This window comes from Actinia tenebrosa, unplaced genomic scaffold (genome assembly GCF_029948245.1).
Source record: "Actinia tenebrosa isolate PJP-AT-01 unplaced genomic scaffold, QUT_ActTen_1.0 PGA_scaffold15__27_contigs__length_11533743, whole genome shotgun sequence".
In the NCBI taxonomy this organism is placed as follows: Eukaryota; Metazoa; Cnidaria; class Anthozoa; order Actiniaria; family Actiniidae; genus Actinia; species Actinia tenebrosa.
In genome coordinates this window covers 5,287,768-5,315,442 of record NW_028292575.1, presented here as the reverse complement: position 1 = coordinate 5,315,442, position 27,675 = coordinate 5,287,768, and the positions used below count along the sequence as shown (strand labels likewise).

The 27,675-nt window shown below is 41.2% G+C and overlaps 3 protein-coding genes across 3 annotated transcripts in view; all 3 read right to left on the bottom strand.

Moving 5' to 3' along the window:
* The window catches only part of LOC116294306 (uncharacterized), a 30,035-nt gene extending 15,172 nt beyond the window's left edge, over positions 1–14,863 (bottom strand). Inside the window, exons 1-15 of the mRNA XM_031701887.2 lie at positions 14,570–14,863; positions 13,289–13,424; positions 12,608–12,721; positions 11,562–11,678; positions 10,383–10,489; positions 9,495–9,651; positions 8,530–8,797; positions 7,881–8,063; positions 7,157–7,360; positions 6,160–6,314; positions 3,262–5,489; positions 2,468–2,759; positions 1,831–2,003; positions 810–1,729; positions 172–325 (exon numbers count right to left, since the gene is read on the bottom strand). Coding sequence (XP_031557747.2) covers positions 172–325; positions 810–1,729; positions 1,831–2,003; positions 2,468–2,759; positions 3,262–5,489; positions 6,160–6,314; positions 7,157–7,360; positions 7,881–8,063; positions 8,530–8,797; positions 9,495–9,651; positions 10,383–10,489; positions 11,562–11,678; positions 12,608–12,721; positions 13,289–13,424; positions 14,570–14,650 — 5,289 coding nt within the window. The 5' untranslated portion in view covers positions 14,651–14,863. The remainder of the gene's footprint in view (positions 1–171; positions 326–809; positions 1,730–1,830; positions 2,004–2,467; positions 2,760–3,261; positions 5,490–6,159; positions 6,315–7,156; positions 7,361–7,880; positions 8,064–8,529; positions 8,798–9,494; positions 9,652–10,382; positions 10,490–11,561; positions 11,679–12,607; positions 12,722–13,288; positions 13,425–14,569) is intronic.
* Positions 14,864–15,758: 895 nt separating this feature from the next.
* Positions 15,759–22,002, bottom strand: LOC116302073 (uncharacterized). The gene is made up of 2 exons (XM_089030665.1): positions 21,582–22,002; positions 15,759–21,316 (listed from the first exon to the last, which is right to left on the bottom strand). The coding sequence occupies exons 1-2, from the start codon at positions 22,000–22,002 to the stop codon at positions 15,759–15,761; spliced, it is 5,979 nt and encodes a 1,992-aa protein (XP_088886791.1).
* Positions 22,003–25,317: 3,315 nt separating this feature from the next.
* Positions 25,318–27,431, bottom strand: LOC148910923 (uncharacterized). The gene has a single exon (XM_089030810.1). The coding sequence runs from the start codon at positions 27,331–27,333 to the stop codon at positions 26,236–26,238; it is 1,098 nt and encodes a 365-aa protein (XP_088886936.1). The 5' UTR covers positions 27,334–27,431; the 3' UTR covers positions 25,318–26,235.
* Between the last annotated feature and the right edge of the window lie 244 nt (positions 27,432–27,675).

Here is a 27,675-nt window from a genome sequence, read left to right as displayed (position 1 = left end):
ACAATCCTTAGATACTCCTTAGATACAAGTTGTATCGTAAGGGGTACGGCTATAGTAGGGGTAGCAATTTTGGAAAATCATAACAAATCAACTCATATCGTTTTCGTAATAAATATTGCGCTATAGACACTCCTTTTGCATGAATATTTAACTAGGAGTAGTCACACTTACATTTTCATTTAACTCCCAAGGTCCATAGATATTTTTGAGCAGCCACAAACCGTTGACTAACATTGGTAATTCAACATGTACTTTCATCACAGGAAGCACGTCACTGGCGCGTGTTACTGCCTTCTCGATGTTGCTACTGCCTTCAGAAGACCACCTGAAGTTCAGGAAAAAGAGAACACTAGATTATTAAAATCCCACTAATATTTAAATGTAAAAAAGAAAGTTGTAATATATTTTTTTAGCAGGGAGTAATTACTTAATGTCTTGAGCCATAGGCTCATGACTAAAGCACTCGACGCCAGATGTAATCGGAATTTCGAAGTCGATTTTTGAGGAAGAACTTTTTCGGAAACGCAGGAGAGAACCAACAAGCAACCTATTCTTCCTTCATTACATCTGTGTAATTCCTTCCTTCTTTCCTTCCTTCTTTGCCTGTCTGCCTTCCTATCTGCATGGAAGCCCATGAGGGATTGTTTTGCGAGTCGTAGCGTTGTATTGCAGCACTTTACTTTACTTTCAATATCCAGATTATTTTTAAGGAGTAGTCGGTTCTGCATCATATCAGTTTTCTAATGACTCCTAGCTTCCGCATTAAAAGGAAAACGGGAAACAATCTTACAGGCAAAGCAGTGACTCACCTGCTTAGAAAGGTCAAATTTGGTAGCATCTCCATGATTTCATCTCCAAGGACAACAAGACCTGAATTCCCGGTTGCTTTACTGACATCGTTCAAGCTGTTGCTTCGTCTGGCGTCTGTCTGTCCACCGCGTAACGACTCATTTCGCCCAAGATGAGGCTTAGCGCCTGGTTTGTTTGAGCGAACATCAGAATAGCTTTGGCTACGACAAAGAGAACTCCCTGATATCTTCTTTATTTTATCTACACTTGCCTTGTCATGAAACTCTTTCAAGGCTCTGTTTTCAGAAAACGTGAACAACTTTTCATAAGGAAGAAGTAAAGGAACTGAGCTTGTCGTGGTGGCTTGTCCAGCGAACTGAGAAGCAGTCTTAGTAAAAGTAATGAGAAAAAAGGTGTCCAGAAAATCAAGGTATGCTTGAGAAGTTTCGAAAATTGTTGCTCCAACGCTAGCAAGATTTCTACTTGTGGTGAATAAAAGATGGGACTTTGATTTGATGTTTGACTGCAACTCGTCTTCATTGTTTACCCGTGGGAAGATTTCTCTTTGGACGTCACCATAGAGACGATGTCTCTCTTTTAGTTCATCTTCCCAATCAACGCATTTCATTCGGTAAAAAACTGACAACGGCTCGTCAGAATTATCTTCCTCGATGCTCCCAGCTTCTCGCAAGGTTATGCTACGAAATTGAGTCATAAGGCGTTTGAATTTTGCTCTTCCTGATGTACTTGGAATGAGATTTGGATCTGGGAAATATTGGGCTGTAATGTCTGCTGTTGCTATACTTGGCTGCATCTCTGAGAGAAGAGTTAGCAAGGTGTCAGAGATATGGGATGCTGCACCGAGGAAAGAACTGAAGGGATGGAGTTCTAGTGTCCATCGAAGAGTTTCCCAGCACAAGCCATCGATTAGGTCTGCAGTCTAACAGAAGGAATAAAAGAAAAATATATATATTATCAAGACTTAGAAATAACTAAATTGGCAAAGTTCGGATTTGAAACGGTAACCAGAGGTTTACATACCTGGGAGTTACTTTCCGCTTCATTTCTAGCTCGTCTGTACTTCCTGGCACAGTAGCTCATCTTATCCCTGGCATGAAGCATCCACATTACATAGCAAAACTGCTGGAAACAAGACAATACTACGCTGACTGATGAACTGTGGGTGGTATTCGGCCGAGGAGGGCTTGGCTTTCCTGATATAAGGAAAAATAATATTAAGACTTCTGGAAGGAACTACATGTACCCAACAAGAGATTTGTACAGACAAAGTACAAGAAAACCAGCTTGAAAGACGTCCTAAGGACCACCAAAATACTCTGTAGAACCCCTAGAAAACCACAACAAACACTAACCATGAACCGTAGCGAAGAGAAAGCTTAAGAACAATGAATATTAAGAATGATTAGTTTTTGGAATAAAGGAAGTCAGTGCCGGGCGATTATCTCCACAACGTATTTCTATCGTATACCCCTTTTGACTCAAACTCTTTTCGTTTGTGAGCGATCTCCCTCCCTCCAATACCCTCTTTCTACTCTCTCTTCTTTTTCAAGAAAATCTACAAGGGTGTAATTTGAGAGCTTTATTGGTCGCACGCAACAGGGAGGGGCGTAGTTGTACACAAGGGTCAAAGAACTTCAAAATCAAGGAATTATAGTACCTTTGTTCTTTGGAGAATTTCTTTTCAGCGCCTTAACCAGACTCTCCTCTGCAGTGACAAAGGTGCTCGTCATCTCAGAGTGGTTCGCGAGAGACTGTGGCAGAACGAAATCCTGGTCATCTTTTGGTACGTTATACCATTTTTCATTGGCAACGATGAGTTCCTGAACATACCACTGAATGCAGGCGGCCATACAGTTCGATGAGTGAAATAAAGTTAAAAGTTTTTGGACTAACACCGCGATTTCTGAGCGTAGTTGTCGTTCGCGGTAGACACGAGGCAGAAGAACTTCCTGAAAAAAATAAATTTTTACCCAGAACATTGAAGTCAAATTTTGATGAGTTTTCTGGAAAAAATATTTTACCAAAACGATTGGGTGGCGCTTATCGACCTTTGGCGGCCATCTTGGTACTTGACCAGCGTTCAAAGGGAGTCCTGCAAGGGGGGCCAGTGGAAAATAAAAAAAAAAGAGGTGGGGGGAGGGGAAGGGAGGACGCCTACATCATGAGAGCACACAGCAGTATCCAATATAATGTCTATTCTACCTTGTATTTTATAAAAGAAATAAAAAAAACTTGCTTTTTGTGCTGTGTGCAGTTATAAAGCTTGATTGGAAGAACAATCAAAAAGTTTCGAGAAGCACTCTGCTATGCGTTGCCCTTCTCCTAACACTTCTCTGGGGCTCTGCCAATCGTCTCACACAACTGCGTACAGCACGCGCGCGTTGTCTATTAATTCAAGAAAATCTATTTTGGAGTGAATATCAAGCCAGAGGGGGGATCCTGATGTGTTACCTTTTCTGTAGTTGGTGGTTGAGGGCAGAACAGTGGGGGAGCTGGTAAGTACAATTCCTCTGGGACAATCCATTCCATCTGGGACACTAAACCAAGCAAGTCATGCAACATCTTCCATGTTAAGATAGGCACAATGTCAAGCCCAGCGACAACACTAGCTTGAAGCATTTTCCCAACATCTTTAACTAACTTGTCATCAATCTCAAGTTCTATTTTCCCATGGTTGGGTTCTTCCACCATGAAACGTTCTTTGATTGGAGTTGAGGTTGCGTCTTCTGGTATTTCAATAGCGATTTTTTGAATGCTTGCCAGTAGAGTAGATTGAGGGGAATGAAATATCGGATGTAATCGCACGAGGACAATTTTTTCAGGTGTAACATGTTCTGGAAGACTTGGGAGAAGAGTAACAGGTAGATTTTCTGCTAAAGAGTACTTTGAAATATTAGCATGAGCCACGGATAGTAGGAGAGCGTGCTTCCAATCCCCAAGGTTATTGGTTAGCCATGCAGCTTCTCCAACCAGACCAGACACTAACATAAACTCCAAGGCATTATTTGCGCTCCAGATATCCGACACTCCTTGATCTCTTGCAGCTGCTGAAACCTTATCTCGGTCAAGATGCAAGGCCTCAACTCCTTGAGACAGTGCAAAGGACTCATCTGAAGTACTGTCAAGTTTACTGGGCTCTACGCTCATGTAAAAGGGTGGCAATGCTTCTGGATGGTACGATGGGAAGATATATAGAGGAAGATTGGAGAAATAGGCAGCCATGAAGCGCGCAAGACTTTGTACCACAGGGACTCCACATTTGTCAGCAACACGAAGGATAGGGTAGGTTTGAAGAAGGACACCAAGTATTTGACTGGTGGCATAGTCCTGTCCGCCAGATGGACGGAGAGTATCAATGATGGGAGCAAATAAAGAACTCAGTGATGAATCAAAATGCTCTAATGGTGGTTCCATGAGAGAGAACACAAGTTCTAGCGCCGATCTCAGGTTGTATTGCTGCAGATTGACATAGAGTATAGCAAGCAAAGTCTCTGCGGTCTTGTCAGTAATACTAACATTTGACACTGCAACATCAGGAGTGTTCAATTCTCGTCTCTGATGAGGTGACTTGATACTTGAAGCATCTAGAAGACGGTCAAGGGAGCCTGCTTTTCGGAGCCTTGTTGGTGTACTTTGCTTCGGTGTTTGGATCCCACGGTTCGCTCGTTTACGTCCAAACAAGGAATCCCCGGGACTGTCTACCATAGGTAACCCAGTTGCAGTAATGTCATCTTGTCTTCTTTCGACTACAGGAGACGCATAGTCAGCTTTTGCAGGACCTGTTGAAGGTATCGCTACCCCTGCGTCCTGCAACTTCTTCTGAATATCACAGAGAAGCTGTGTCCTTACATCAGATCCACTACCATCAACACCATCTTCCATCTCCTTTCTTTGTTTATTTGACTTCTTGCAAGAGTTTGCAGCGTAGTTGTACAGTAATAGCCATGGGGCCGACAAAGAAGAAGCTACTTGTGATCTTTGCTTAGAGCAGCCTTCAGCACTCTCACTGGACGGCTCTACTTGATCAGATTCTTTGCCATCTTTTAGAAGATCACCAGGGACACTTTTAGTGGGACTAAAACGATCTACTGACCCAACAGACTTTGAGCTCAGCTTCCACGAATAAACCGTATCAAGGAGATCCTCGGAAAACTCAAGGAACTGAATACAGCTGGATATTTTGAGCACATCCGAAAAATACTTGTAAGCGAGAATTTCTTTGATGATGCCATGGACTAGCCTTAATGCCAAGGAAAACGCGTTCCTGTTCTTGGAATCCCAATGAAAAAGCTCCATCACCATCTTGAAATAAGTGAAGCAATCCTTCAACCTCTGTGTCTGAGATTCTAATGGCTGCGTTCGACCTGCTTTAAGCTCTTTGGCTGTTCTTGAAACCATCTTAAGAGAACTGGTCAGAGTGCCCTCAAGCGATTCGTGGTCTCGTAAAAGAACCGAAAATAATTTCACGATCATACGAACCAAAGAGTACAGCGTACTACTGATGTCTTTTGTCCAGTTAATTCCAGCTGAAGTACCAAGTGCGAGTGCTTTAAGAGAGATGTTTTGTGCTTCTACGAATTTCCATGCCTTGTCTTGGTGTACTGGTGGTGAAGTGTGTTGGTCTGGTGTGATGATTGGCATGAAGGCCATTCCTTGGTCTCCACTTGCAAGACCATAACCTTGGAGTGATAAGAAAATGAGTATCAAATCTACATGTATTATGTATTATTCATTCAATCACGCATTCACCGTCCTATCTTTTTTGCCCACTAACTCACTCATACACCCTGCTGCTGTTAATGCTTTGTGATTGGGTCAGAATGCAAAGCTACCATCACCACTACATTTACTGTTTACAACACACAACATTCAACATTTTTACGGAAGTCATTCACACTAAAGGGGTTACCCTGTGTAAATCAAGGTTATGCCTTATTTTTGACTGAACTACATGACATACGAGTTGGGTTTGTTTGAAGAGATGTTTTTTTCTCTTGTTACAAGGATTTTTCTCTGCGTTCTCCGGTTTTTCTCCCCTTTGTTATCGATAGGAGCCTTAAAGATAAACTACACAGTGGCGGGGGGCAACACTGTAACAGCGTACAGGTATGCCACCTAATTATGATATGACAAAGTCATTTCTTGTAAGTTGAAGGGTTACCTGCTAAAGAACTAGAGCTGGACAAAGTATTCTCACCTAATGTGCCACCTAATTATGATATGACAAAGTCATTTCTTGTAAGTTGAAGGGTTACCTGCTAAAGAACTAGAGCTAGACAAAGTATTCTCACCTAATGTGCCACCTAATTATGATATGACAAAGTCATTTCTTGTAAGTTGAAGGGTTACCTGCTAAAGAACTAGAGCTGGACAAAGTGTTCTCACTCATCTCCTCTACAGACTGCACCCTGCTTAAGTTTGAATCCAACTGGAAGAGATTGACACGGCTGGTCGAGTGGGTCGACTGTTCAATGTTTTGATTGACTTCCGATTCCGGAACAAGCCTGAAATAAGTGATACAAATATCAGTTGAGAGGTGGCCGTGGTAATGATGGAGAATTCCTTATCAGAACAACTAATGAATGGAAATTCTGGAAAAGGGAAAAATAGGAACTAGAAAACATGTGGGTTTAGAAGAGGACAACGGGAGATCGTGGGGGTATATGTGGGAAAATCTTTCCCCACCCACCCACCCGAACAATGCCCTGGGCAAAAGATTAGGACAGAAAAATTCAAATAGAGTCGGCCCAGAACCTTCAAATATTATTGAAACCTGGAACAACGTTGAGGCTGATCCAAGTTAGAACATGTCTAACTTACAGATCGAACCCAGAAACAACCTCTGGGCTGATCTAAGTCAGGGCATGGCTAACTCACAGATCGAATGTTGAAACAACCTCTGGGCTGATCTAAGTCAGGGCATGTCTAACTCACAGATCGAATGTTGAAACAACCTCTGGGCTGATCTAAGTCAGGGCATGTCTAACTCACAGATCGAATGTTGAAACAACCTCTGGGATGATCTAAGTCAGGACATGTCTAACTCACAGATCGAACCCTGAAACAACCTCTGGGCTGATCTAAGTCAGGGCATAGCTAACTCACAGATCAAACCCTGAAACAACCTCTGGGCTGATCAATTTCAGGACACTGCTAACTCACAGATCTCATTGGAATTCAGGACGTTATTGCATGTAGGTCTTATCAAGGGAGGAAAACTGGAGAATCCAGAGAAAAACTTGTCCGCAATCAAGGGGGAGGCTCTGCTAACATGTGATGCCGAGTTCAGGAATCAAACCCATGCCCCCACAGGTGACACCACCCTTGATTCCAAATGGTTCCTTACCTTGAAACAGAAGTCATGAATGACAAGATGACTCCCTTATAGTTAGCAATACCAGGCAACTGCATGACCGTTACTAGGTAACCATCTGAGGTGAGGATCACGGGAAGGTTTGGGTGAACAGCAACTGAAAACCTTTGTCGTAGTATATCAGCATCTGAGTTTGATGAGATGGATGAGTCGCACTCTCCATTGATCTTTGGTTTGCTGTAGAGATTGAAGGCTGATTAATAAGAGGAATATTTTTGAAATGTTTTCCCTGCAAAAAAGCTCTGTAATTAATTAGAATTAGTAATAGAATTATATTAGGTTTTTGTGTGCCAATACTGCAAATCCGTAGCCGTAACTACGCGTTGTGATTGGATAAATCGCTGGAAGGCAATGGAAAGCCATATCAATGTTACAGCATGTACCATATACGTGCTGTAAGTCAGTACCATATGTTTCCCACTCATACGATAACCACTCTAACATTCAATGTTACGGTATGTCGTACTGTATACAGCTGTAGGTCAGTAAAGTACAGTACGTTTCCCACTCATACGATAACCATTCTTATGGGAAGCCATTTCAATGTTACGGTATTTAAACTCAATGTTATTCATTAGAGGGTTTGAAACACAGTAGAAAGTTCACAAAATAATAACCTTAACAAAACTAAAAGCGATCACGGTTCGAGTGTCCTAACTGTAATTAATGTCCCATGTATAGATTTAAAAATAATTACCGAAAACTGATTCTTGGGTGTAAAGGTAGGTAGTAATGTGGGCCCATATCAACAGAACACTCTGCTGTACTGATGAGCACTGGTTCGCCTAGTTTGGTCAAGACTGTGAGTGAGCCACAACGAGTAATCGCCACCAGGAACAGACTGTCTCTTGTCCAGGCCATGTCTGCTATCCACCATAATCTACAACAGTTTTTATTTAAATTGCACTCAGTAAATGATGGTGAAGATTGATTAGGAGAGCCCTCCTAGACCATCAGAACATTCTTTATAAACCAACCACACCCTATTTCTATTGTTTGACATAGGGTTTGAATTTTGATGGAAAGCCTAGATTTAACCTTGATTTAAAGTTGTAGGCGGTATTGATATTAAATGGGGAAAAGCAGGGCTGAATTCAAAACCCAGGACAGGTTTTCCATCGGAATTCAAACATTAAAAATAGGGCTTGATTGGGCTATTAAACCAGTTAAAAAGCACATGCTCAGGTTGGCATTGAAATTCAATGCAAACCCTTGCCCCAGCATTTTAACCTTTACAGTATGTAGCAAATAAGTCATACTAACAATATACTTCATAAAGGCCCTCGCCACCCCAAAATACAGTGTAATTTCCATAATGTGGCATATTTTTATTCATGCATACTTACTTCCCATTGGCTGGCACATTGTCATTTCTCACCCTACCACACCCTCTTAGATCTGTAACAATTGCTGCTGATGAGCTTGCAGTAGAATAGAACATCATTCTGGAGTCTGTAGGCACCTTTTGGTTCATAGCTATGGCTAGCACTTGACCATCCTTAGAAAAACAGGCAACATAAGCCTTACTGTACTTGACTTCTCTTTTTGCTGGGGTCAGGTTATCAAGGGGATGTACAAAGGTGTGCCACTTGGCAGTAAAACTAAGAGAGACACCTGCAAATAAGAGCACAGAACTTATAATTGTTTTATTCCATCTACATGGAGGTATATTACATGTATATGTTTAGAGATATTATCATAGATAGTATCGTAGAATAGGTCACCATTTGCTTTTACTGGTCACATGACTCCAACCCATCTTAAACAAAATAGTTGACGTGTCAAGATGAACCCATGAAATGTAAAGAGCATGACTATTGTTGATACTAGCTCTGTCTAAGGAGGATTGTTTTTATAATCATGTGGTGATTGCCTCGAGTTGTGAATGGAGGTTGTTTCAGGGTTCAATCTGTGAGTTAGCCATGCCCTGACTTAGATCAGCTCAGAGGTTGTTTCAGGGTTTGATCTGTGAGTTAGTCGTGCCCTGACTTAGATCAGCCCAGAGGTTGTTTCAGGGCTCGATCTGTGAGTTAGCCATACCCTGACTTAGATCAGCCAAGAGGTTGTTTCAGGGTTCGATCTGCGAGTTGGCCATACCCTGACTTAGATCAGCCAAGAGGTTGTTTCAGGGTTCGATCTGCGAGTTGGCCATGCCCTGACTTAGATCAGCCCAGAGGTTGTTTCAGGGTTCGATCTGCAAGTTGGCCATGCCCTGACTTAGATCAGCCCAGGGGTTATTTCAGGATACTATGGAATAAATAACATTTGAAGGTTTTAAATGACTGGGGTATGTTAACTTTTCTAGACTTACCATCATGGCTTAAGTTTGAGACTCCTTCACTTCCTTGTGCACCAGCTTCCATTCCAAAATTTCCATTAGTCTGGGGCCATTGCAATTGTATTGTTGAGATGTGCATTTTGTTGCCTTTGTTAAATATCCAAGATACCATGGCACATTGGCCTAAAACCTTTAAAAAATGAGCATTAAAGAAATGAGTAATACATGTAAGAGATGGTTCCAATTGAGGAATAATTTATGTAGCTAATTAATGTGTGTAGCCTGACTGAAATTACACTTAGATCAGGCTTTCAAGTCAGTCTTAGTTCAGAGCTGCACCCACTTTTCTCGCTAACTATAATTTATATTTCAAAATAAAAGAAATGCTGCACATGCACAAGAAAAGAAAACTGGGAAAAGTTATTATTACAATTTTTACACACACATCTATAAAAGTGGTCTAACTCTGCACTAAGGTGGTCTGTAAATCTCTGCAAGATTTGAATAGAACATTTGCATGATGGCGTCACTGACCTCTACTACCAGACTCCCTTGCACACTTTCTTTCGTTCAGTTAATTAGCACCAATTGTCTTACTATTCTCATGAGGGAATATAAATTTGAATAAGAAAGAAAATTTGCAAAGCATTATAGTAGTGGGAGTCAAATGACGCCATCATGCAAACATCCTATTCCTTGTTATAGACCTCATTCAAGCTGCATGATAATTTTTTTTAAAATCAGTTTTGTTTAAGTGTCTAGTCGTTCTAGCGCTGTCGCACAAATTGGGGACGCTTTTCGCACACACGCACTACCACTACATTTACAATGTTCTCATACACAACACTCAGCTCAATGTAATATACAATTGGCAATATTGTGAACATGTACATGATCCTTAATAGGATTGATATCACTCACTTGATCCTCATAGAATATTGCATTAACTGCACTTTCTTTGTCTTGGTCTAATGGTAGGATGTATTCCCCACTCTGGATCTGTACCCATGTGCCAGTGAATGGCTCACCTACAAAAAATAGACTCTGTAAGAAAATGACCCTGAGATACCAAGTTGACTAGGGGTTGGGGTGTGGTGGGTTAGTGAATCTGTATGGGTCCTAGTGCCAGTGAATGTCTCACCTACAGACAATAGACTCAGTAAAATATGACCCTGAATATGACCAAGTTGACTAGGGGTTGGGGTGTGGTGGGTTAGTGAATCTGTATGGGTCCTAGTGCCAGTGAATGGCTCACCTACAAACAATAGATTCAGTAAAATATGACTCTGAGATACCAAGTTGACTAGGGGTTAGGGTGTGGTGGGTTAGTGAATCTGTATGGGTCCTAGTGCCAGTGAATGTCTCACCTACAAACAATAGACTCAGTAAAATATGACCCTGAATATGACCAAGTTGACTAGGGGTTGGGGTGTGGAGGGTTAGTGAATTTGTACGGGTCCTAGTGCCAGTGAATGTCTCACCTACAAACAATAGACTCAGTAAAATATGACTCTGAGATACCAAGTTGACTAGGGGTTGGGGTGTGGTGGGTTAGTGAATCTGTATGGGTCCTAGTGCCAGTGAATGTCTCACCTACAGACAATAGACTCAGTAAAATATGACCCTGAGATACCAAGTTGACTAGGGGTTGGGGTGTGGTGGGTTAGTGAATCTGTATGGGTCCTAGTGCCAGTGAATGGCTCACCTACAGACAAAAGACTCAGTAAAATATGACCCTGAATATGACCAAGTTGACTAGGGGTTGGGGTATGGTGGGTTAGTAGTAATAAGGGGTGTGGGAATCAGAGGAAAAAACATTTTCATTTACCCTTAATAATTATTTATTAATTGCTTTTACATGCTGCCTATCACACTGTGGTCATGTGTGAGTAGAGTCACTTACTGGATATATCCTAGCCAGTGCTTTAATCTAGGGGAACAATTTTTTCCAGGTTCTCCATTTTCCTCCCCTCCTAATTACCCCCTAAAATTCCTGGCCAATTCAATAATCCTCTTAATCAACCCTGCTCTGGACAAAAAGTATAACCAATTGATTCCAATTAACACTACTGTATGCACTCTATAGCTCATATATATTACCTGGGTGCATAGGGAAAGCATCATTCTCTGTTTCCCACAGAAAAATCTGATCAAGGCTGGACAGTAAGAGAATCTTTGTACCACAATTGGAAATAAAAAGATGAACTGCTTTGTTGTCTGAAAAACAAGTTTTTTAAACTCATAATTATTACTAATATATATGCATACTATTAGTAATTATCATTTTCATAGCTTAACCAACACCAAAGTGGTAGCCACCACTTGGACAGTGGTCTGGTTTTTAAAAAGGTGATCCACCTTTCTTTTCAATGGACTTGTGTAATACATAAATATTTTTATGAGGGCCAAAAATGGTTATGAAGTTAAAAAGTGGTGCAGTTAAAGCTGGACCAACTGTTCTGGTGGCTATGGCCCCCCGGGGGTGGACTCCGGGAAAAAAAGTACCGGGGATGCTCGTCGTAAATTTTCTAAAAGACCCCTAAAAGATACCGGAAGTCTTTAAAAAAGGGCGTGGCTGAATGATTTTTAACCCCTAAGAGATACCACAACAAATAATATTAAATTTTATATAAAAAGTGCCTAGGATAAGCCATATCAATACGCGCTTCTCTCCTTTTAGACACCCTAAGAGATACCAGAAAATGCTGATTTAAAAAATTCGCATTTAACACCCTAATAGATACCAAATCGTGAATTTTTACCCCTAAGAGATACGACGAGCATCCCCAGTACTTTTTTCCTGGAGTCCCCCCCTGGATATGGCCTTGAATAAAGCTACATGTACATAGCCCAAGATATCTGTGGATTATGGCTTTTACTGATAAAAAAATTCAATTATCAAACTATTATGTAAACATGTGTTTTGGACAAGTAAGTGATTGTAGTGACTGACGTGAGAGCATGAGGCTAGTGTGTGTGTGAGTGAGTCGACTGGGTTTGTGTATGGAGTTTGATAAGTGAATAAAAGAGAAGGCACAACGTTACATGATGAACTTTTCTTGGTTGATTTTGGAAACAGCTAGCTTAACTTAGGGTTTGTTCACTGACTATTTTTTGTACTAAGATTGATTAGATGTGATACTTACTTGATCCAAGGACATTTCTGATCTTGTCCAAAACAGGTGTAGTATGCAAAGAGTCAGTATCTCTGTTCCATACAAACACTTTACCAGACCTTAAAGCACCACCAAGAAACAATCCTAATATAAATAAGAATAAAATTTGATTTAGAAAATTAAAGAAAGATTAATATGATAACAGAATAAAATGATAATCAATAATATGAAATAATTAAATTAAAAATTAAAATTAATTTGCGACCCAGGTTCAATTTCCAGTCTTGCAGTCCTATAATATGAATAGAGCTGAATGCGTTGGTTCTCTCCTGTGCTTCAAGGGTTTTTCTCTGGGCTCTCTGGTTTTCATGACCTTTCACAAAAATCAAATTCTAAATTCCCGTTGGAATTTCAGTGTTTTATTATTATTATTTTATTTTATTTATGAATTTTGTGATAACTAAAAGACGCAGACAGAACTTTGTAGCTTAATTGGGTGTTATGTTATGTGATGTCAAACAATACGTATCCTTCTATTAAATTGGGTTGTAACTCTAACGAAGAATCTTATTCCCCCACACCCCTCCTTCCCCCCCCCCCCCTCCCAAAAAAAACACTTTTCCCTCCCCAAAAACTAAACACACCATCTCAAATTGAAGAACGTTTTATACCACTGAGGCTAAAAAGTTCTATCAGTGTCATCTTTCTTACCATTTGAAGAAGTGCTTAGTGCTTGTACATCGATCAAGAATGGTTGTACAGATGAGATTTTCTTGCGTGTATTTCCAGACGGCAGGTTAAGCTGACTTACTCTGTGCTTGTCCAGTAAATACAACCCACCCTGGTCCTAAAACATAACCAGGAATAAATAAATATATACCTTTGACATAGTGGGGGGATAATATTTTTTTCTAAGAAAAGGAAGGAGGAAATAATGGAATATATTCAATACCCCATTATTTCAGCTACCGAGCATCTACCTATGTCAGTTAGGCCTGGGGTTATGGTAGACATCTAGTACCTCCCATTTTTAGTACCATTATTTATTCGTACTAAATACATTTTATATATACATATATACAATCCCCTCATACAGTACAGTATTGGAGGGCCGTTGGTTCACTCTTGTGCTTCAATGGTTTTTCTCCAAGTTTTCAAATTTTCCTCCTTCAACAAAAATCAATTTCAAAATTCCAACTGGAATTCAGTGGATGAAGAGCCACTCTGTTGAAATGCCACTTCTAAATCTTATCAATCTATTTCATCATTTATTTATTATTTAATACATGTATGTATACAATATGTATTGTATTGTATATTGGGCTGGCCCCTCGCTAGGGGTGGTTCAATGGTTCGAACGAACCCCTCTCTCCACCTTTGTAGGAGTATGAAATAATGTTAATGCTATTTTAGTTTTTCAAGAAAATTTCTTGGCATAACTAAGATTGGTAGAAAGATGAATCCTCCCCTTTCAAGGTCCTAGTGACAGGCCTGTTGGGAGTGGAGGACGAGGGGAGCACGTCTAGAGTGCATAAAAATGTGCATGAGTGATTTGAACGTAGGCATATTTCCAAAACACGACGAAAGCAGTGTTAGGAAAATCAGAATGAAAATTTATATGATGCAGTTATTATAATAATTAAGCTTAATAAAGATGAAACTTTGAGGTTTGAGTTCCTCGTCAGTACTCTTGCATAGTATTAATTAAAAGTAAATAAAGTAAAACTTTCTACGATATACAACTTATTTTAGTTGATAATTACGAATTTTGAAAAAACTTTAAGTTCATATTCGCCTGATTGCACAGTCACACGTCGAGTTAAGCCAAGTGAAGCCACGCGAGCCAAAAATTATTTTAACAACAGGTCACACAATGAGCTCTTAAAGAACCAGGGTCTAAGGTTAAGAGGACAATTCCTTACCTATGATAAAAGAGCAAATGAATCCCGATTTTTATAAACGGCTTTTCTCGATTAGAAAACAAATTCTTACCTTTCCAAGCCAGGCAATTTTTGGCCATGGTTTTTTCCTTTTTATTGACGTTGAAGCAATCACAGTCAAGTTTAAATTCATTTTCTTGTGCTTTTGGTCTTTATGCGAGTGTAGGATAATTTTTGGGCATAGATTTTCAATATTATTGCCATCTTGTTTATATTTTTTTAGGTTCAAAAATTTCCGCTACAAGAATGTTTACTTGCCGCCATTTTGAATGCCTGGGTACCAGGCCATCTGACCATGAGAACACAGTAAACCCACTGTAAGCGTTTTAGCCTTGGGGCAACCGAGGAGGGCGTGCAGGCGAGATTCGTATCGACGAAAGTCCCACGTCCCAGGCGTCACGACCACTGACTAAGATGCTTTTTGCGGGCGAACTTTACTGCGAGCGATACCAAATATTCACGCTACCAGGACGATCACTGAGTAAACGCAAATTTATTGATACCAATACGTAAACTGCAATACAACATTGTAACAGCTCACATTAAAAACTAATTACCAACATGATTTGAATGAGAAAACTGGCATTTTATGAATACATTTAACAACAACATAATAAATGAATATTACTCGCAAGAAAGATAATATAATAAGTATAATCATGGCATAAAGCAGTATAAAACTCATTTTGATAGCGTGGGCGTTTTGAGTTTTCCGAACAAAATATCTAAATAAGAAATAAAGGAGTACTTACATATCGATCCCGCTTGCCTCTAAAAACCAAGGATTTACCAAAGGAACGTATTCGAAAGGAGTTTGGATACACAATCAATATTTACGAGTAACTATTTGGAAAAAACTGGCTAATAGGGACGCTTATGGCCTTTTATATGCGCGTGGTGACGCTAAAGGATCATTTTACAACGCTAACAAAAGCGGGAATAAACAAAGAAAAACAATAACGTAACTAGGTATCGTAACTAGGATTAAACCATAAAAATATGATATTATGAATGTAAATAAGCTAATTAATAAAAGAAAGAATGAATTGAGGAGTTGTCCTTTACATGGCTCCCCTGAAATAGTAATATTTCACTAACCTAAATCTATTCTATAAATCTAACCTAATCTAGACAAATTTTCAATGATATTGTTCATATATGTCAATCATGAGAAAAATTCTCACAGTTCAGTGTTCATGAAGTGCGCTTGATGGCTCCTCGGTCGGGACTTACCCCGGTTCTTACTCCTCAGCACGCATAAGAAGAACCAACTTCTGTACAGGACGCTCCAGATACCGCAGTGGAGCACGCCTTTTGCCTTCTTTGTCCAAGCAACTCTCCGCAAGAGTTACCTGAACCTTGCGCACCAGACCGTCTGTGCTTGGGTGCGTCGCCGTTATTCTCGCTAGCTGCCAGTTGTTTCTTGTGGCGTTTTCATCTTTAATAATGACGATGTCACCGACTTGTAGGTTTCTTCGCGAGTGCATCCACTTTTGGCGCTGCTGCAAACTAGTGATGTATTCTTTTCTCCATCGCGACCAGAATTCGTTAGCGAGATGCTGTACTCGTCTCCAGCGTCTTGTGCAGTACAGGTCTGCTGACTGAAAGGAGCCTGGGGGGGCGAGCAGTACCTTTGACTTCATCGTAAGCAGATGGTTTGGTGTTAGAGCGCCAGGTGATTCTGGATCCGTGAGCTGATCAACTGTCAATGGACGACAGTTAACAATAGCTTCCGCCTCACACATAAGGGTGCTTAGGGACTCGTCGTCAAGCTGCGTTCCGTTGTCTTGAAGCAGGGATGATAGAACGTTCCGCACGGTTCTGATCTGACGCTCCCAAGCTCCTCCCATGTGGCTTGCCGATGGGACGTTCATCTTAAATTCTATCCAATCGCAGCTATCCTTGAGTAGCTCTGTCTTTACTTTGTCTTCGTTCATCTCAGCTAGCGCTTCCTTTAACTCTCTGCGAGCGCCAACGAAGTTCGTACCTTGGTCACTCCTCAATTGGAGTATCGGTCCACGACGACTTGCAAAACGCCTATACGCGTTTATAAAGGAATCCGTGTCGAGACTGTTGGCAACTTCCAGGTGTACAGCTCTGGAAGCCATACACGTGAACAAAACACCGTAGCGTTTAACTTCTTTACGACCTACTTTTACCAAGAAGGGGCCAAAATAGTCAACTCCGCAACTTGTGAACGGTGGCGCTGGCTCGAGACGATCCTTGGGGAGATCCGCCATTCTTTGTTCTTGAACAGCTCCACGAAGCCTTTGGCACTTGATACATGATACGATTGCATGACTGACGGCAGACGAGCCTCCAGTTATCCAAAACCCATTTGATCTAATTTCGCTCAGCGTCATTCCCTTTCCTTGATGCTTTACGCGCTCATGGAAATGCCTGATGATTAGCGACGTGACGTGGCTTTTTCTTGGAAGAATGACTGGGAACTTGATCTTGTCTGTTTGGCTTGCATACCTCAGGCGTCCACCTACGCGTAATAGTCCATCCTCATCTAAGAATGGATCTAACTTAAATAGCGAACTGCGAGACTTCACAATGGTTCTTCCGGCTGTGGCAGGTCTCTCATTATGACCACCCCCTTTCATGTTCTTCAGATCAGCTATCTCTTCTTCAAAGGCGTTAGACTGCACCGCTTTAACTATCAAACGCTCAGATGCTTCTAACTCGTCTACGGTGAGCTGTCTTGGCTCCTTAGGTTTGAGTGGCTTTCGTTCTTGGACTCTGTCTTTAAGGAGCTGGATATAGCGCATGCAGAGGGCTGTAGCCTTCTTTGCACGGTGCCAATCTGAGAAGTACTCTAACCTCTGTTCAAGGGTTGACATTTCTTTTCTTTCTGTCGATGTTGCCATAGCAACAGATTTCTTGCCTTCTGGATCACCTTGACAAAGCTCACTAGCTCTTGGATCGTCACTGATTGGCCATTTACTTTTCTCTTCCCACAAGAACGTTGGTCCAAGAATCCATCGAGACATCGGAAGATCTTGAGCTTTCATTCCGCGCGATGCCTCGTCTGCGGGATTCTGCTTCGTATCGACATGCTTCCATTGCTCAGCTCGAGTGTTATCCTGGATCTCTTGTACTCTGTTGGCGACGAAGACATGGAAACGCCTGCTCTCGTTATTGATATAACCCAATACCACTTTACTGTCTGTCCAGTAGAAATCTTCGTCGATTGTATACTCTAATTCTTGGTGTATCTGCTGACTTACTCTGACTGAGCAGACTGCTGCAGTTAGCTCAAGGCGTGGTATGGTTATGGGTTTCAAGGGGGTTACTCTCGATTTACCAGTGACGAAGGCGCAGTGTATTCTATGATTATCGTCCACTAGTCTGATGTAGCTACACTGACCATAACCCTTTGTGCTTGCATCAGAGAAATTATGAAGTTCCGTCTTGACTATGCGACCAAAGTCGTTAGGCTTGAAACACCTTGGAATGAGAAGACTCTTTAACTGCATGAGCTCTGTTCTCCACTTTTCCCATCTGGTTTTGACGTCATCAGGAATGGGATCATCCCAATCGAGATCTTGACGGCATAATTCTTGTAGGATTGACTTTCCTTCTAGCATTAGTGGTGCCACAAAACCGATTGGATCGAATACAGAGCTAACCGTCGACAATATTCCACGTCTAGTGCATGGTTTGTCTTGTAACACAATTGAAAACTTGAAGCAATCATATTCCACGCACCACTGAACTCCGAGCGTGCGCTCTAAGGGAAGCGAGTCGAGATCTAGATTCAGCTCTTTGACGCCATCCGCGCGGTCAGCTTCTGCGATACTCTTCAAAACCGTTTTGTTGTTGGAGACAAATTTGTGCAGATTGAATCCTCCTTTAGCACACATATTCTTTACGTTATGGACGAGCTTGATGGCTTCTTCGGTTGTAGACACAGATTTTAAACCATCATCAACGTAAAAATCGCTACGCAACATATCTGCTGTATCAGTGCCGAATTCGCTTTCGCAGTCGTTCGCTGTCTGCTTCAGCGCGAAGTTAGCGCAACCAGGCGATGAGGTAGCGCCAAATAGATGGACTGTCATACGGTACTCTTGAGGTTCTTGAGAAATGTCGCCGTTATCCCACCAGAAGAAGCGCAGAAGATCGCGGTCTTGCTCGTCGACTTTTACTTGGTGAAACATACCTTCTATGTCGCAGGTGAAAGCAACAGGTTCTTGCCGAAATCGATGAAGTACTCCAACTAGACTGTTAGTTAGATCGGGTCCTTGAAGCAGGTGTTTGTTGAGGGATTCATTCTTGAACTGCGCAGCACAGTCAAAGACGACGCGTATCTTGTTCGGTTTTTTCGGGTGATATACGCCATGGTGTGGAATATACCAAACTCGTCTGTCATTACCTTTGGCAGGCTCATGGACTCTCTCTGCATACCCACTCTGGATAACCTTCGACATAAAGGCTACGTAGTCACTGCGAAAGGAAGGGTTGCGAGCGAACTTTTTCTTTAGGTATCTCAAACGAGTGAGGGCCATTTCGCGATTGTCAGGAAGGCGCACGCTGCTATCTTTCAAAGGTAGAGGAAGTTCGTAATGACCATCGACGCAATGGTGAATTCCCTTTTCTACAATCTCCAAGAACTTTCTGTCTTCCTTTGACATTCCTTGCAGTGATGTCTTCTTGTGTTCAATAAAGTCTAGCTCAAACATCTTGCTAATCGTAGATGGCTGTATTATCTCCTTCGCTTGATTATGATGAACGATACTCACACTATCACCAGACTCTGGGATCACCTCATACGCTATTATCGAGTTGCATGCTGAGGCTGGGGTCTCTCTAATACTTGTCGAGACGGATGAGTTAACAGGTCCAACAATACACCATCCAAGAAGGGTTCTTACAGCGTAGGGGTCTTCACTCTTGCCAGTGATTACCTCTTTAGGTTTGATTGCCTTTGGACAATTACACCCAATCAAAAGCCCAATTTCCAGAGTTTCGTCGAACTTTAGGATTTTATCCTTTATGCGTTGAAGGTGCGGCCATTTGTCAGCTACGTCAGGTGTTGGAACTTGGTCCTTTCTTGATGGGATGCGTGCTCTGGTGTACGTTTTGGGAAGTTCTACTTTGGCACCTCTATCCAGACGCTCTGCTATTAGCCCATCGATCTTCGACACGTTGATCACTTCACGACCCAGCATAGTACTAAGGCTCAGTCTTGTCTTTACTCCTTGGATTCCTAGTTCTTTCTGTACATTGTCTGTGACGAAAGTTGTGTCGCTTGCGTCATCTAACAGCGCGTAGATTTTAACTCCCCTCTCTGGGTTGTCTTTATGGTACAGAATGACTGGAACGATCTTTGAGTTAGTAACTGTATCTTGAGACTGACTGTCCACGGAGTTTAAAGATGTGCTTGATGATGCATTGGTATTTGCAGACTCTGTTACTGTAGGATTACTAAATGTGACCTCCGTTTGGGTGTTGTCTCCGCGGGAGGACTGGGTTCTAGATTCGGAACTCTTCTCTGCTCTAGGCTTGGGTTTCGCTCCATGCAGCAAGGTGTGGTGGAGTTTTCCGCACTCTGCGCAGCTTTGCTTGGATTGACACCTGGCAGACACGTGACCCTTTTGAAAACATCTGAAGCACAGCTTATTCTTACGAATGACGTCACCTCGCTCTTCTAGTGTGTTCTTGATAAATGTATTGCATCTTGCCAAGCCGTGTTTTTGGTCGCACACTGGGCATGATTGATCTGTAGGTTGAGCAGACTGACGTGTAGGAGCTGAAAAGCTTTCACTTGCATTAGCTGTTGTTGCGAAGGACTGTCCGGCTTGGGACTTACTGTTGAACTTGTTTCTATGGTTACCTCTGTGGTTGCGAGACTTTGACGTAACTGTTGTCCTTTTGCGCTCCCTCATGAGAGCTTCCGGTGAGAAGACTGGGTCGTTCGCTAATTCAGCCTCTTGTCTGACGAACTGGACAAAGTCACTGAAAGATGCTGGCCTTCTTGACTTGGCTTGATGCTCATGGGCGTAACGGCACCACTTTATTCCGGAGTACGAAGGTAGCTTGGCAGAGATTTGCATAAGAGTTTGAGTGGAGTTGAGCTCTGACATCGATTGCATTGTTTCCATAGCTGTTTCACACTTGACGAGAAAATCGGAGAAATCGAGAATACCAGCGTTGTTTCCATCACTTATCTGTGGCCATCTTCTCAACCGCGATTTGTATGACTCAGCGACATGTACGGGATTTCCATAGCGACTGTCTAGCAACTTGCGAGCTTCTTGATATGCCTTGTCAGAGTTCGTCGCTAGAAAACCTTTGACTACGATGTTTGCCTTTCCTTCCGTGTACTTGTCGAGGAAGTAGAGGCGATCTCGGTCTGAAGGTACGTTCGCAGAAATTATAGTGTCGAAGGCGGTGATGAATGCAGGATATTCGAAGGGGTCACCAGAGAATACTGGAGGCTCTTTAACTGGTAGATGCACAGCTCTTTGTTGACTAATAATATGTGAACTTAGTTCCGTTTGCTTCGCTTGCAATTTTACTATCTCTCTTAGAGCTGATTCCATACCCTTCGACTCTAGTGGTTTATGTACTTCTGGGATTTGATCAAACGGGATTTGAGGAAAAGTTGGAATCTGGACTGAATACTTAGGCTCGTATGGGGAGACTTGCGGATTCAATTTCCGAGGGCTCTTTCGCACTTCATCAGTCTTAAAACCTTTCTTGTCCTTAGTATCGTGGACAAATTTCTGTGCGTCGCCAGATTTAATTTCTTCATCTAACATTTTCTTTAAAGATTGTTCTTCGGCATGAGCTAAAGCAATTTCTTTTTCCTAATTGCATCTGCTTGAACTCCCTTTCTCTCTCGAGGAATTCCATTTCAACTTTCAACTTAGCTGATTTGGTGGCTGCGTTAGCTATGGCTTCGGGTAAGGGTAAAAATGACGACCTGTATGAACTTGACTTTGATGAGCGAGATTTCTCACTAGTACTACGCGACGTAGCACCGGATATTACGGACTTTGTTCGATATGAGGCTCTATCGAAAGCTTGAATCTGTTCGCAAATTCTTAACCTACATTCGGTGTATTCGCGATCTCTTATATCAAACCAACGGTAAGACTCTTCTTTTTCTGTTTCCGTTTCCAGGATCTCATCGTATACTCGTTGCGCCTCATTAAGCTCATCTTTCAATGAGTCTAATTTGTTTCTTTCTGACTCCAGCGACTCTACGTCACGTTCCGGATGATTGCATAGTTCTTTGCTAAGATCAATTTGTCTTTTTAACTTTTTGAAGGCCAAATTTCGGTTTTTTGATCTGGTTTCCTTAAAGAAAACCTTTCCTCTATCTGATAGCTTGGACTTCCGTTTAGCAGATTCATTTCTGATGTTCCAATCGACAACAGATGATGCATAAGGGTGTGTTTCTTGTGGTAGGATGTTATCGTCTTTGTGGCGATGAAAGAATTTTAGGTCTTCCGGTGCGGATACAATGCTCATTTTGTTGTCCAAACATGCACTATAGGGACGCTTATGGCCTTTTATATGCGCGTGGTGACGCTAAAGGATCATTTTACAACGCTAACAAAAGCGGGAATAAACAAAGAAAAACAATAACGTAACTAGGTATCGTAACTAGGATTAAACCATAAAAATATGATATTATGAATGTAAATAAGCTAATTAATAAAAGAAAGAATGAATTGAGGAGTTGTCCTTTACACCCACTGATTAAGGAAAATAAATGAAAGAAAAGGAAAATAGAATGGAATGGAATGGAATGGAAGTGACGGAGGAAGCAAAATAAATAAAATAAAAGGAAAACGAAATGAAATCGAATGATAGAAAGGGAAATGAAAGGAAAGGAAAGGTATGAAAGGAAATGGAATGAAGGAAAAGAAAATTGAATATAATCAGGAAGGGAAAGGAAAGGAAATGAATTAGGAAGAAAGGAAAATATAAACGTGGAACTAATTTTGTATACAATATGTTTAATGATCAGACAAGATTTAATAAGAATTACATTTTTTTATTATTCAATATCGATCATTCTTCGGCGGCAATTAACACTCGGTGCGGTTTTCTTTTGTGCTTCTTGCATTTCCTGTGAAAAGTGCGGTCCTCACAATCTTGATCGATGCTGCCACCATCAGTCTCCAGGCACTTCTCTGTGCACAGTTTTCCATCGTAGAGACATCCGTACAGCTCAAAACATAACTCACACTGATGTACACAAGCGCGCTCTCCCTTGGTCTTGGCGAACCTCGAGACGGATCTTGCGGCGATGAGTGAAGTGAGTAGAATAATTGCTTGGATGGCTGCTGAAGCTCTCATGATCTGGAACAAACAAAAGGAGCCCATTTTAGATGAAATTGGCGAATAAAAATATCGAAACTGAAACTGATTTGCTTTTACAGCATTGTGTGAAGTGAACTAATGATAAAATACGAAAGGAAATCAGAAACTCTAGTGTGACTAGTGTCCTCCCCAGCCGTCATACGGAGGAGACTATTGATGGGTTGCAAGCATTCCCAAGAGAGTCAAAAGACAAAAAAATGGCGGCCATTTTGGTGGTATTAACAATGGATGCTGATGAGAAATATTTTGTTACATGGCATCAACATGGCCGCGATTACGTAACGTGCAATCGAAGAATAGCTGTGACGCGCTATGAATAATTTCATCTCGATTGAATAATTGCTGGAAACAATTGCAGCTTTCCAGTGAGCAGAGTTAAACACAGGAAGTCCCAACTAGGAGTTTAGATGGCTTTAATGTTTTTTTTTATAGAGGCTACCCACTTTGAACAATATTTTGTTTAGTAAAAATTCAGTAAATCGAAAAGAAAGATGAGCGCGTTTTTTGTACTGAGCACTCTTTTTCCTTCATCACTTTTTTTCGTTTTTAAGGGTATTCAATAAGATGTTACTTTGAAGAAGTCGTTGGTGGAAGAAGATTAATCGACATGAAAAGAAGAAAAAAAGAGAGAAAGAAACTGAAAGAAGGAAAGAAAGCATGAAAGAAAATACCGCCTTGTAAAGTTGTAGAATGCTGCCAAAATAAATGATAAACCTGAAGTGGTCATGTATAGAGTTACTCAGATATTTACCTAAGGCTCCACTTCTATGCGCTGTACAATGTCTTGTCGCAACCACAGGCAAGATGATTGATATATATCAACCAAACTCGATTCAAATACGTAAGGTCAAAACAACAAGCCTTCAATCATTTCCAAGAAGACGACCAACAAATTAATTAATTAGTGATTAAGCCAATTTTAATTAATCTCTGACAATTCCAAGCCAGTGAAGACATACATTTTTATTGACCTGACAAAATTACTCTCGAGATTAACTTGTACCTGTTGAAACTCGATAAACCGACACTGAGTAACATGTGACAAAGTAGATATATATTCAAATTTATGCCGTTCATTTAAGGTTGCTGCTATTTTGAGTCTGTTGTGAGACTACTGACTCCTAGTTCTAGTCTCTCTGCTTCTTTTGTCTCTACGGGATCTGCCACTACTTTCAAAGGCTTTTCATCTTCGTTTTGGCCCGATGCTGTTCCAATTGGTCCCCCTCTCTCAGTCTCCTCCACTGCCCTCCCTAGATCTATTTTTTTCTGGTCTTCTGCGGCGGGTTTCTCTGCTCTTCCACTGGGCTCATGACTTTCAAGATCGTCCATCTTCAATTTATCACACAAGCTTTTTGCATTCAGTATGTTTCCAGCCTCATCTATGGTTATAAATGCTTTTATTTCTCCCTCCTCAACATTAAGTTGCTCCATCTCGTCTACTGTCCATCCAAGAGACTGTAGTCTCTCTGCTTCTATGCCCTCGAGAATATCTAGATCTTCAAAAGCGGATGAATCAATACCAGCAATAAATGGAGCATATAATGCAGGATCAAAAATTGCTGCTTCCTTAACTTTATTTCTGTATCTAATGACTTCACTTAAGGTATCGTCGTTGAAATGACCAGCAAATCCCTGACTCTTGGTTTCTTGGTTCTCATTCTCAGTGAAATTCGTTTCTCTTGTTTCTTGATTGTTCTCATTCTCAGTGAAATTCGTTTCTCTTGTTTCTTGATTGTTCTCATTCTCAGTGAAATGCGTTTCTCTCGTTTCTTGATTGTTCTCATTCTCAAAGAGCAGTGGCTCTTCAGTTTCTTGGCTGTTTTCATTTTCGTTGGACCCCCTTATTTCTCTCGTTTCCTGATTGTTTCCCATTCTCAGTTGAAAGTCGTGGTTCTCCTGTTTCTTGGCTGTTCTCATTCACTGTGGATTTGTTAATATTTTCATTCTCATTGGACCATGTTTCTTCCGTTTCTTTACAATTCTCCGTTTCTTTAATGTTCTCATTCTCAGAGAGCCCTGGTTCTTCTGTTTCTTGGCTGTTCTCATTCTCGTTGGACCCACTTGTTTCTATTGTTTCCTGCAGATTGTTCTCATTCTCAGATAGTTGTATTTTTTCTGCACCTTGATTGCTCTTATTATACGTGAATTGTGCTTTTCTCAATTCTTGATTGTCATTTTTAAATGTTTGTATTCCTTTGATGCCTAATGGTGGGCCGGTATTTTTAAACACGTGATGTCTGTACGGTGTAGCAGATGACGTATATCGTCTGTCAAACTTCCCATCAACAACTTCTGAGTCGACCACATGTAAAAAACTTTGAATCCGCTCTTCAAAATGAATACAAATCAGTAGTTTATATGCGCGAATCTAAAAAACTGAAAGAAAGAATGATTATGAAGTCATTTTGCTAACAATGCTTTCTCAGCCAATCAAAATTCAAGTTTTCGTGTCGTCGTTAATTGATGCTTGCGTCATAAAAAATGCGCGCGCAAGACAGTAATAATTCGTCTGCCCAGGTCTGACTCGACGAGCTTGTATTTGCTACGACATGAAATAAGAGCTCGCGTCGTCTGTCATTAATTTATTTCTTTTCGACTGTAGTGTACATTATTGATAAAGCTATAAGCAGCATTTGCTGCCAGACACAAGTGGAGCTGTTAAAAATAAATAGGATTCATAATACTATAAGTTATGAAACCCGGTTTTTTCCATTGGCCAAGTGCTAATTGATGATGTGTACTGTTTTCAAATAGTGCACATTCTTCAAGTGCCACTTGGCCAATGAAAAACTTGAAAGATTTAAAAGTTTTGTGGACTTGTAGATAAAGGGAGTTGCAAAGAGTGTCGTCCTAGTTCTATAATCATCCATTTAGTCTGATCGATCGATCGATGTTAACTGTTATTTCTAAGCAAATCGGAAAGTCAAGACGTCAGTCCTAGGTTTCATTCTGTCTCGGAAGCAAGGAAAACTTTCTTTGATCAGTCCTAACTCATCGCCTCGTAGCACCAGTATCCAAGCTGATGTTGTCTTCGACTCAATTCTTATACCCTGGGTTCTTCATACACCATCACCAGAACAGAAGACTACTTCATCTTGGTACCCATCGCCTTGTAGCACCACCATCCAAGGCGATGTTCTCTTCAACTCCATTTTTATACCCTGTGTTCTTCATCTACCATCACCAGAACTGCAGACTACTTCATCCTGGTACTCATCGCCTCGTAGCATGCACTACTATCCAAGCTGATGTTGTTTTCAAATCAATTCTCGTACCCTGTATCCTGCAGTTCTGCTACCACCATTGCTGCTGCATGCAGAGTTGCTGTCTTCCGTTCCGTTCTCATGGACATCCTCTTCTGCTACCAAGGTTTTTTCAAGGTTCATCCAAATCGATTAAAATTGCCACCTCAATGCATGGCTCTGAGCCACTTTCCTCTGTTCCGTTTTCGTAGACATCGTCTTCCTCTACCTCAGTGGGTGGCATGAACCTCCATTTTTCCACTTCATCATCTTTATCGCCATTGTCTTCTGCTATCTTAATAGATAGTTCTGAACCGCTTTCCTCTGTTCCGCTTTCGTAGACGTCTTCCTCTACCTCAGTGGGTGGCATAAACCTCCATTTTTCCACTTCATCATCTTTATCGCCATCGTCTTCTGCTATCCTAATAGATAGTTCTGAGCTGCTTTCCTCTGTTCCGTTTTCGTAGACACCTTCTTCTTCTACCTCAGTGGATGGCAAAAAGCTATATTTTTCCACTTCATCATCTTTATCGCCATCGTCTTCTGTGACCACCATGGATGGCACAGAGCTGCTGTCCCACGTATCTGGTCCAGTATCAGAGAAGCCTTGTTCTGTTTCCATCGCTGAAGATGAACTCTGCCGTGCGACACGGCTCTTGTAGTCAAGAACTATCGGCCACGCCCAGTCTAATTCTCTCTCGGCTTGCTTTAATTCTTCGTTACTCCTTTCCTGATTAAAATAGTAATCTGCAAGAGCTTCGAAGGTACTTTCTAGTTCTTCAGCATTTCTCACATGCTGGAGGTGTACAATCCTTGGAGTCGGAATTAATGTAGCTTCTTCTTTTTCGTCTTCTGCTGGTTGTTCTTTCATGATTGGCTCTTGCGCCAAAGTTTCTTCTATCTTGGGCTCTTCTCTCAGAGTTTCAGAGTTTCTGCGTCTGGCCAAGAGGTTCATCTGGTTTTGATCCCTTGATTTCTTTGGCCTTCCTTGAACTCGTCTCCCTGTGTTTTCATTGGACTGCCTGGCATGTTGCTGTGGCAATTTGTTTTCAATTGCTGACATGTTTGCTTGATTCTTGACTGCCATCTCATCTTTGTTCTTATGAACATCTTGTTCAGTTCCAAACAGGGTAGTTCTTTCATCTCTGTAATACCGATAACCATAGTAACCTACTGCAGCTATTCCTCCTGTCGCCAAGGTTCCAACAATTAAATTTCGCGTTGAAAACATTATAACAATCAATTTGAAGTCTGCTTTTTTTCAAAACGTTTTGAAACTTGAAAAACCACTTAAATAAATCTTCTCTATGACGTCATTAGTGATTGTGACGTCACTCTTCTGATCTACCAATTAGGACTCATTAACGTTCATTAGCGATTGAAAAGGGGAAATATTGCAAACAAATAAACATTTATATATATAATAAATAACCTAGAAATGGATAAGTACCAAATAACTAGTTAGCATGAATGTATATATTTTTTCTGATCTCGAGATCATGCCGGACTTCTTAAATTGAACGAGTTTAGTCTCACTTTTGAAACCGATAGTTAACACTCCATTCGGAGCCTA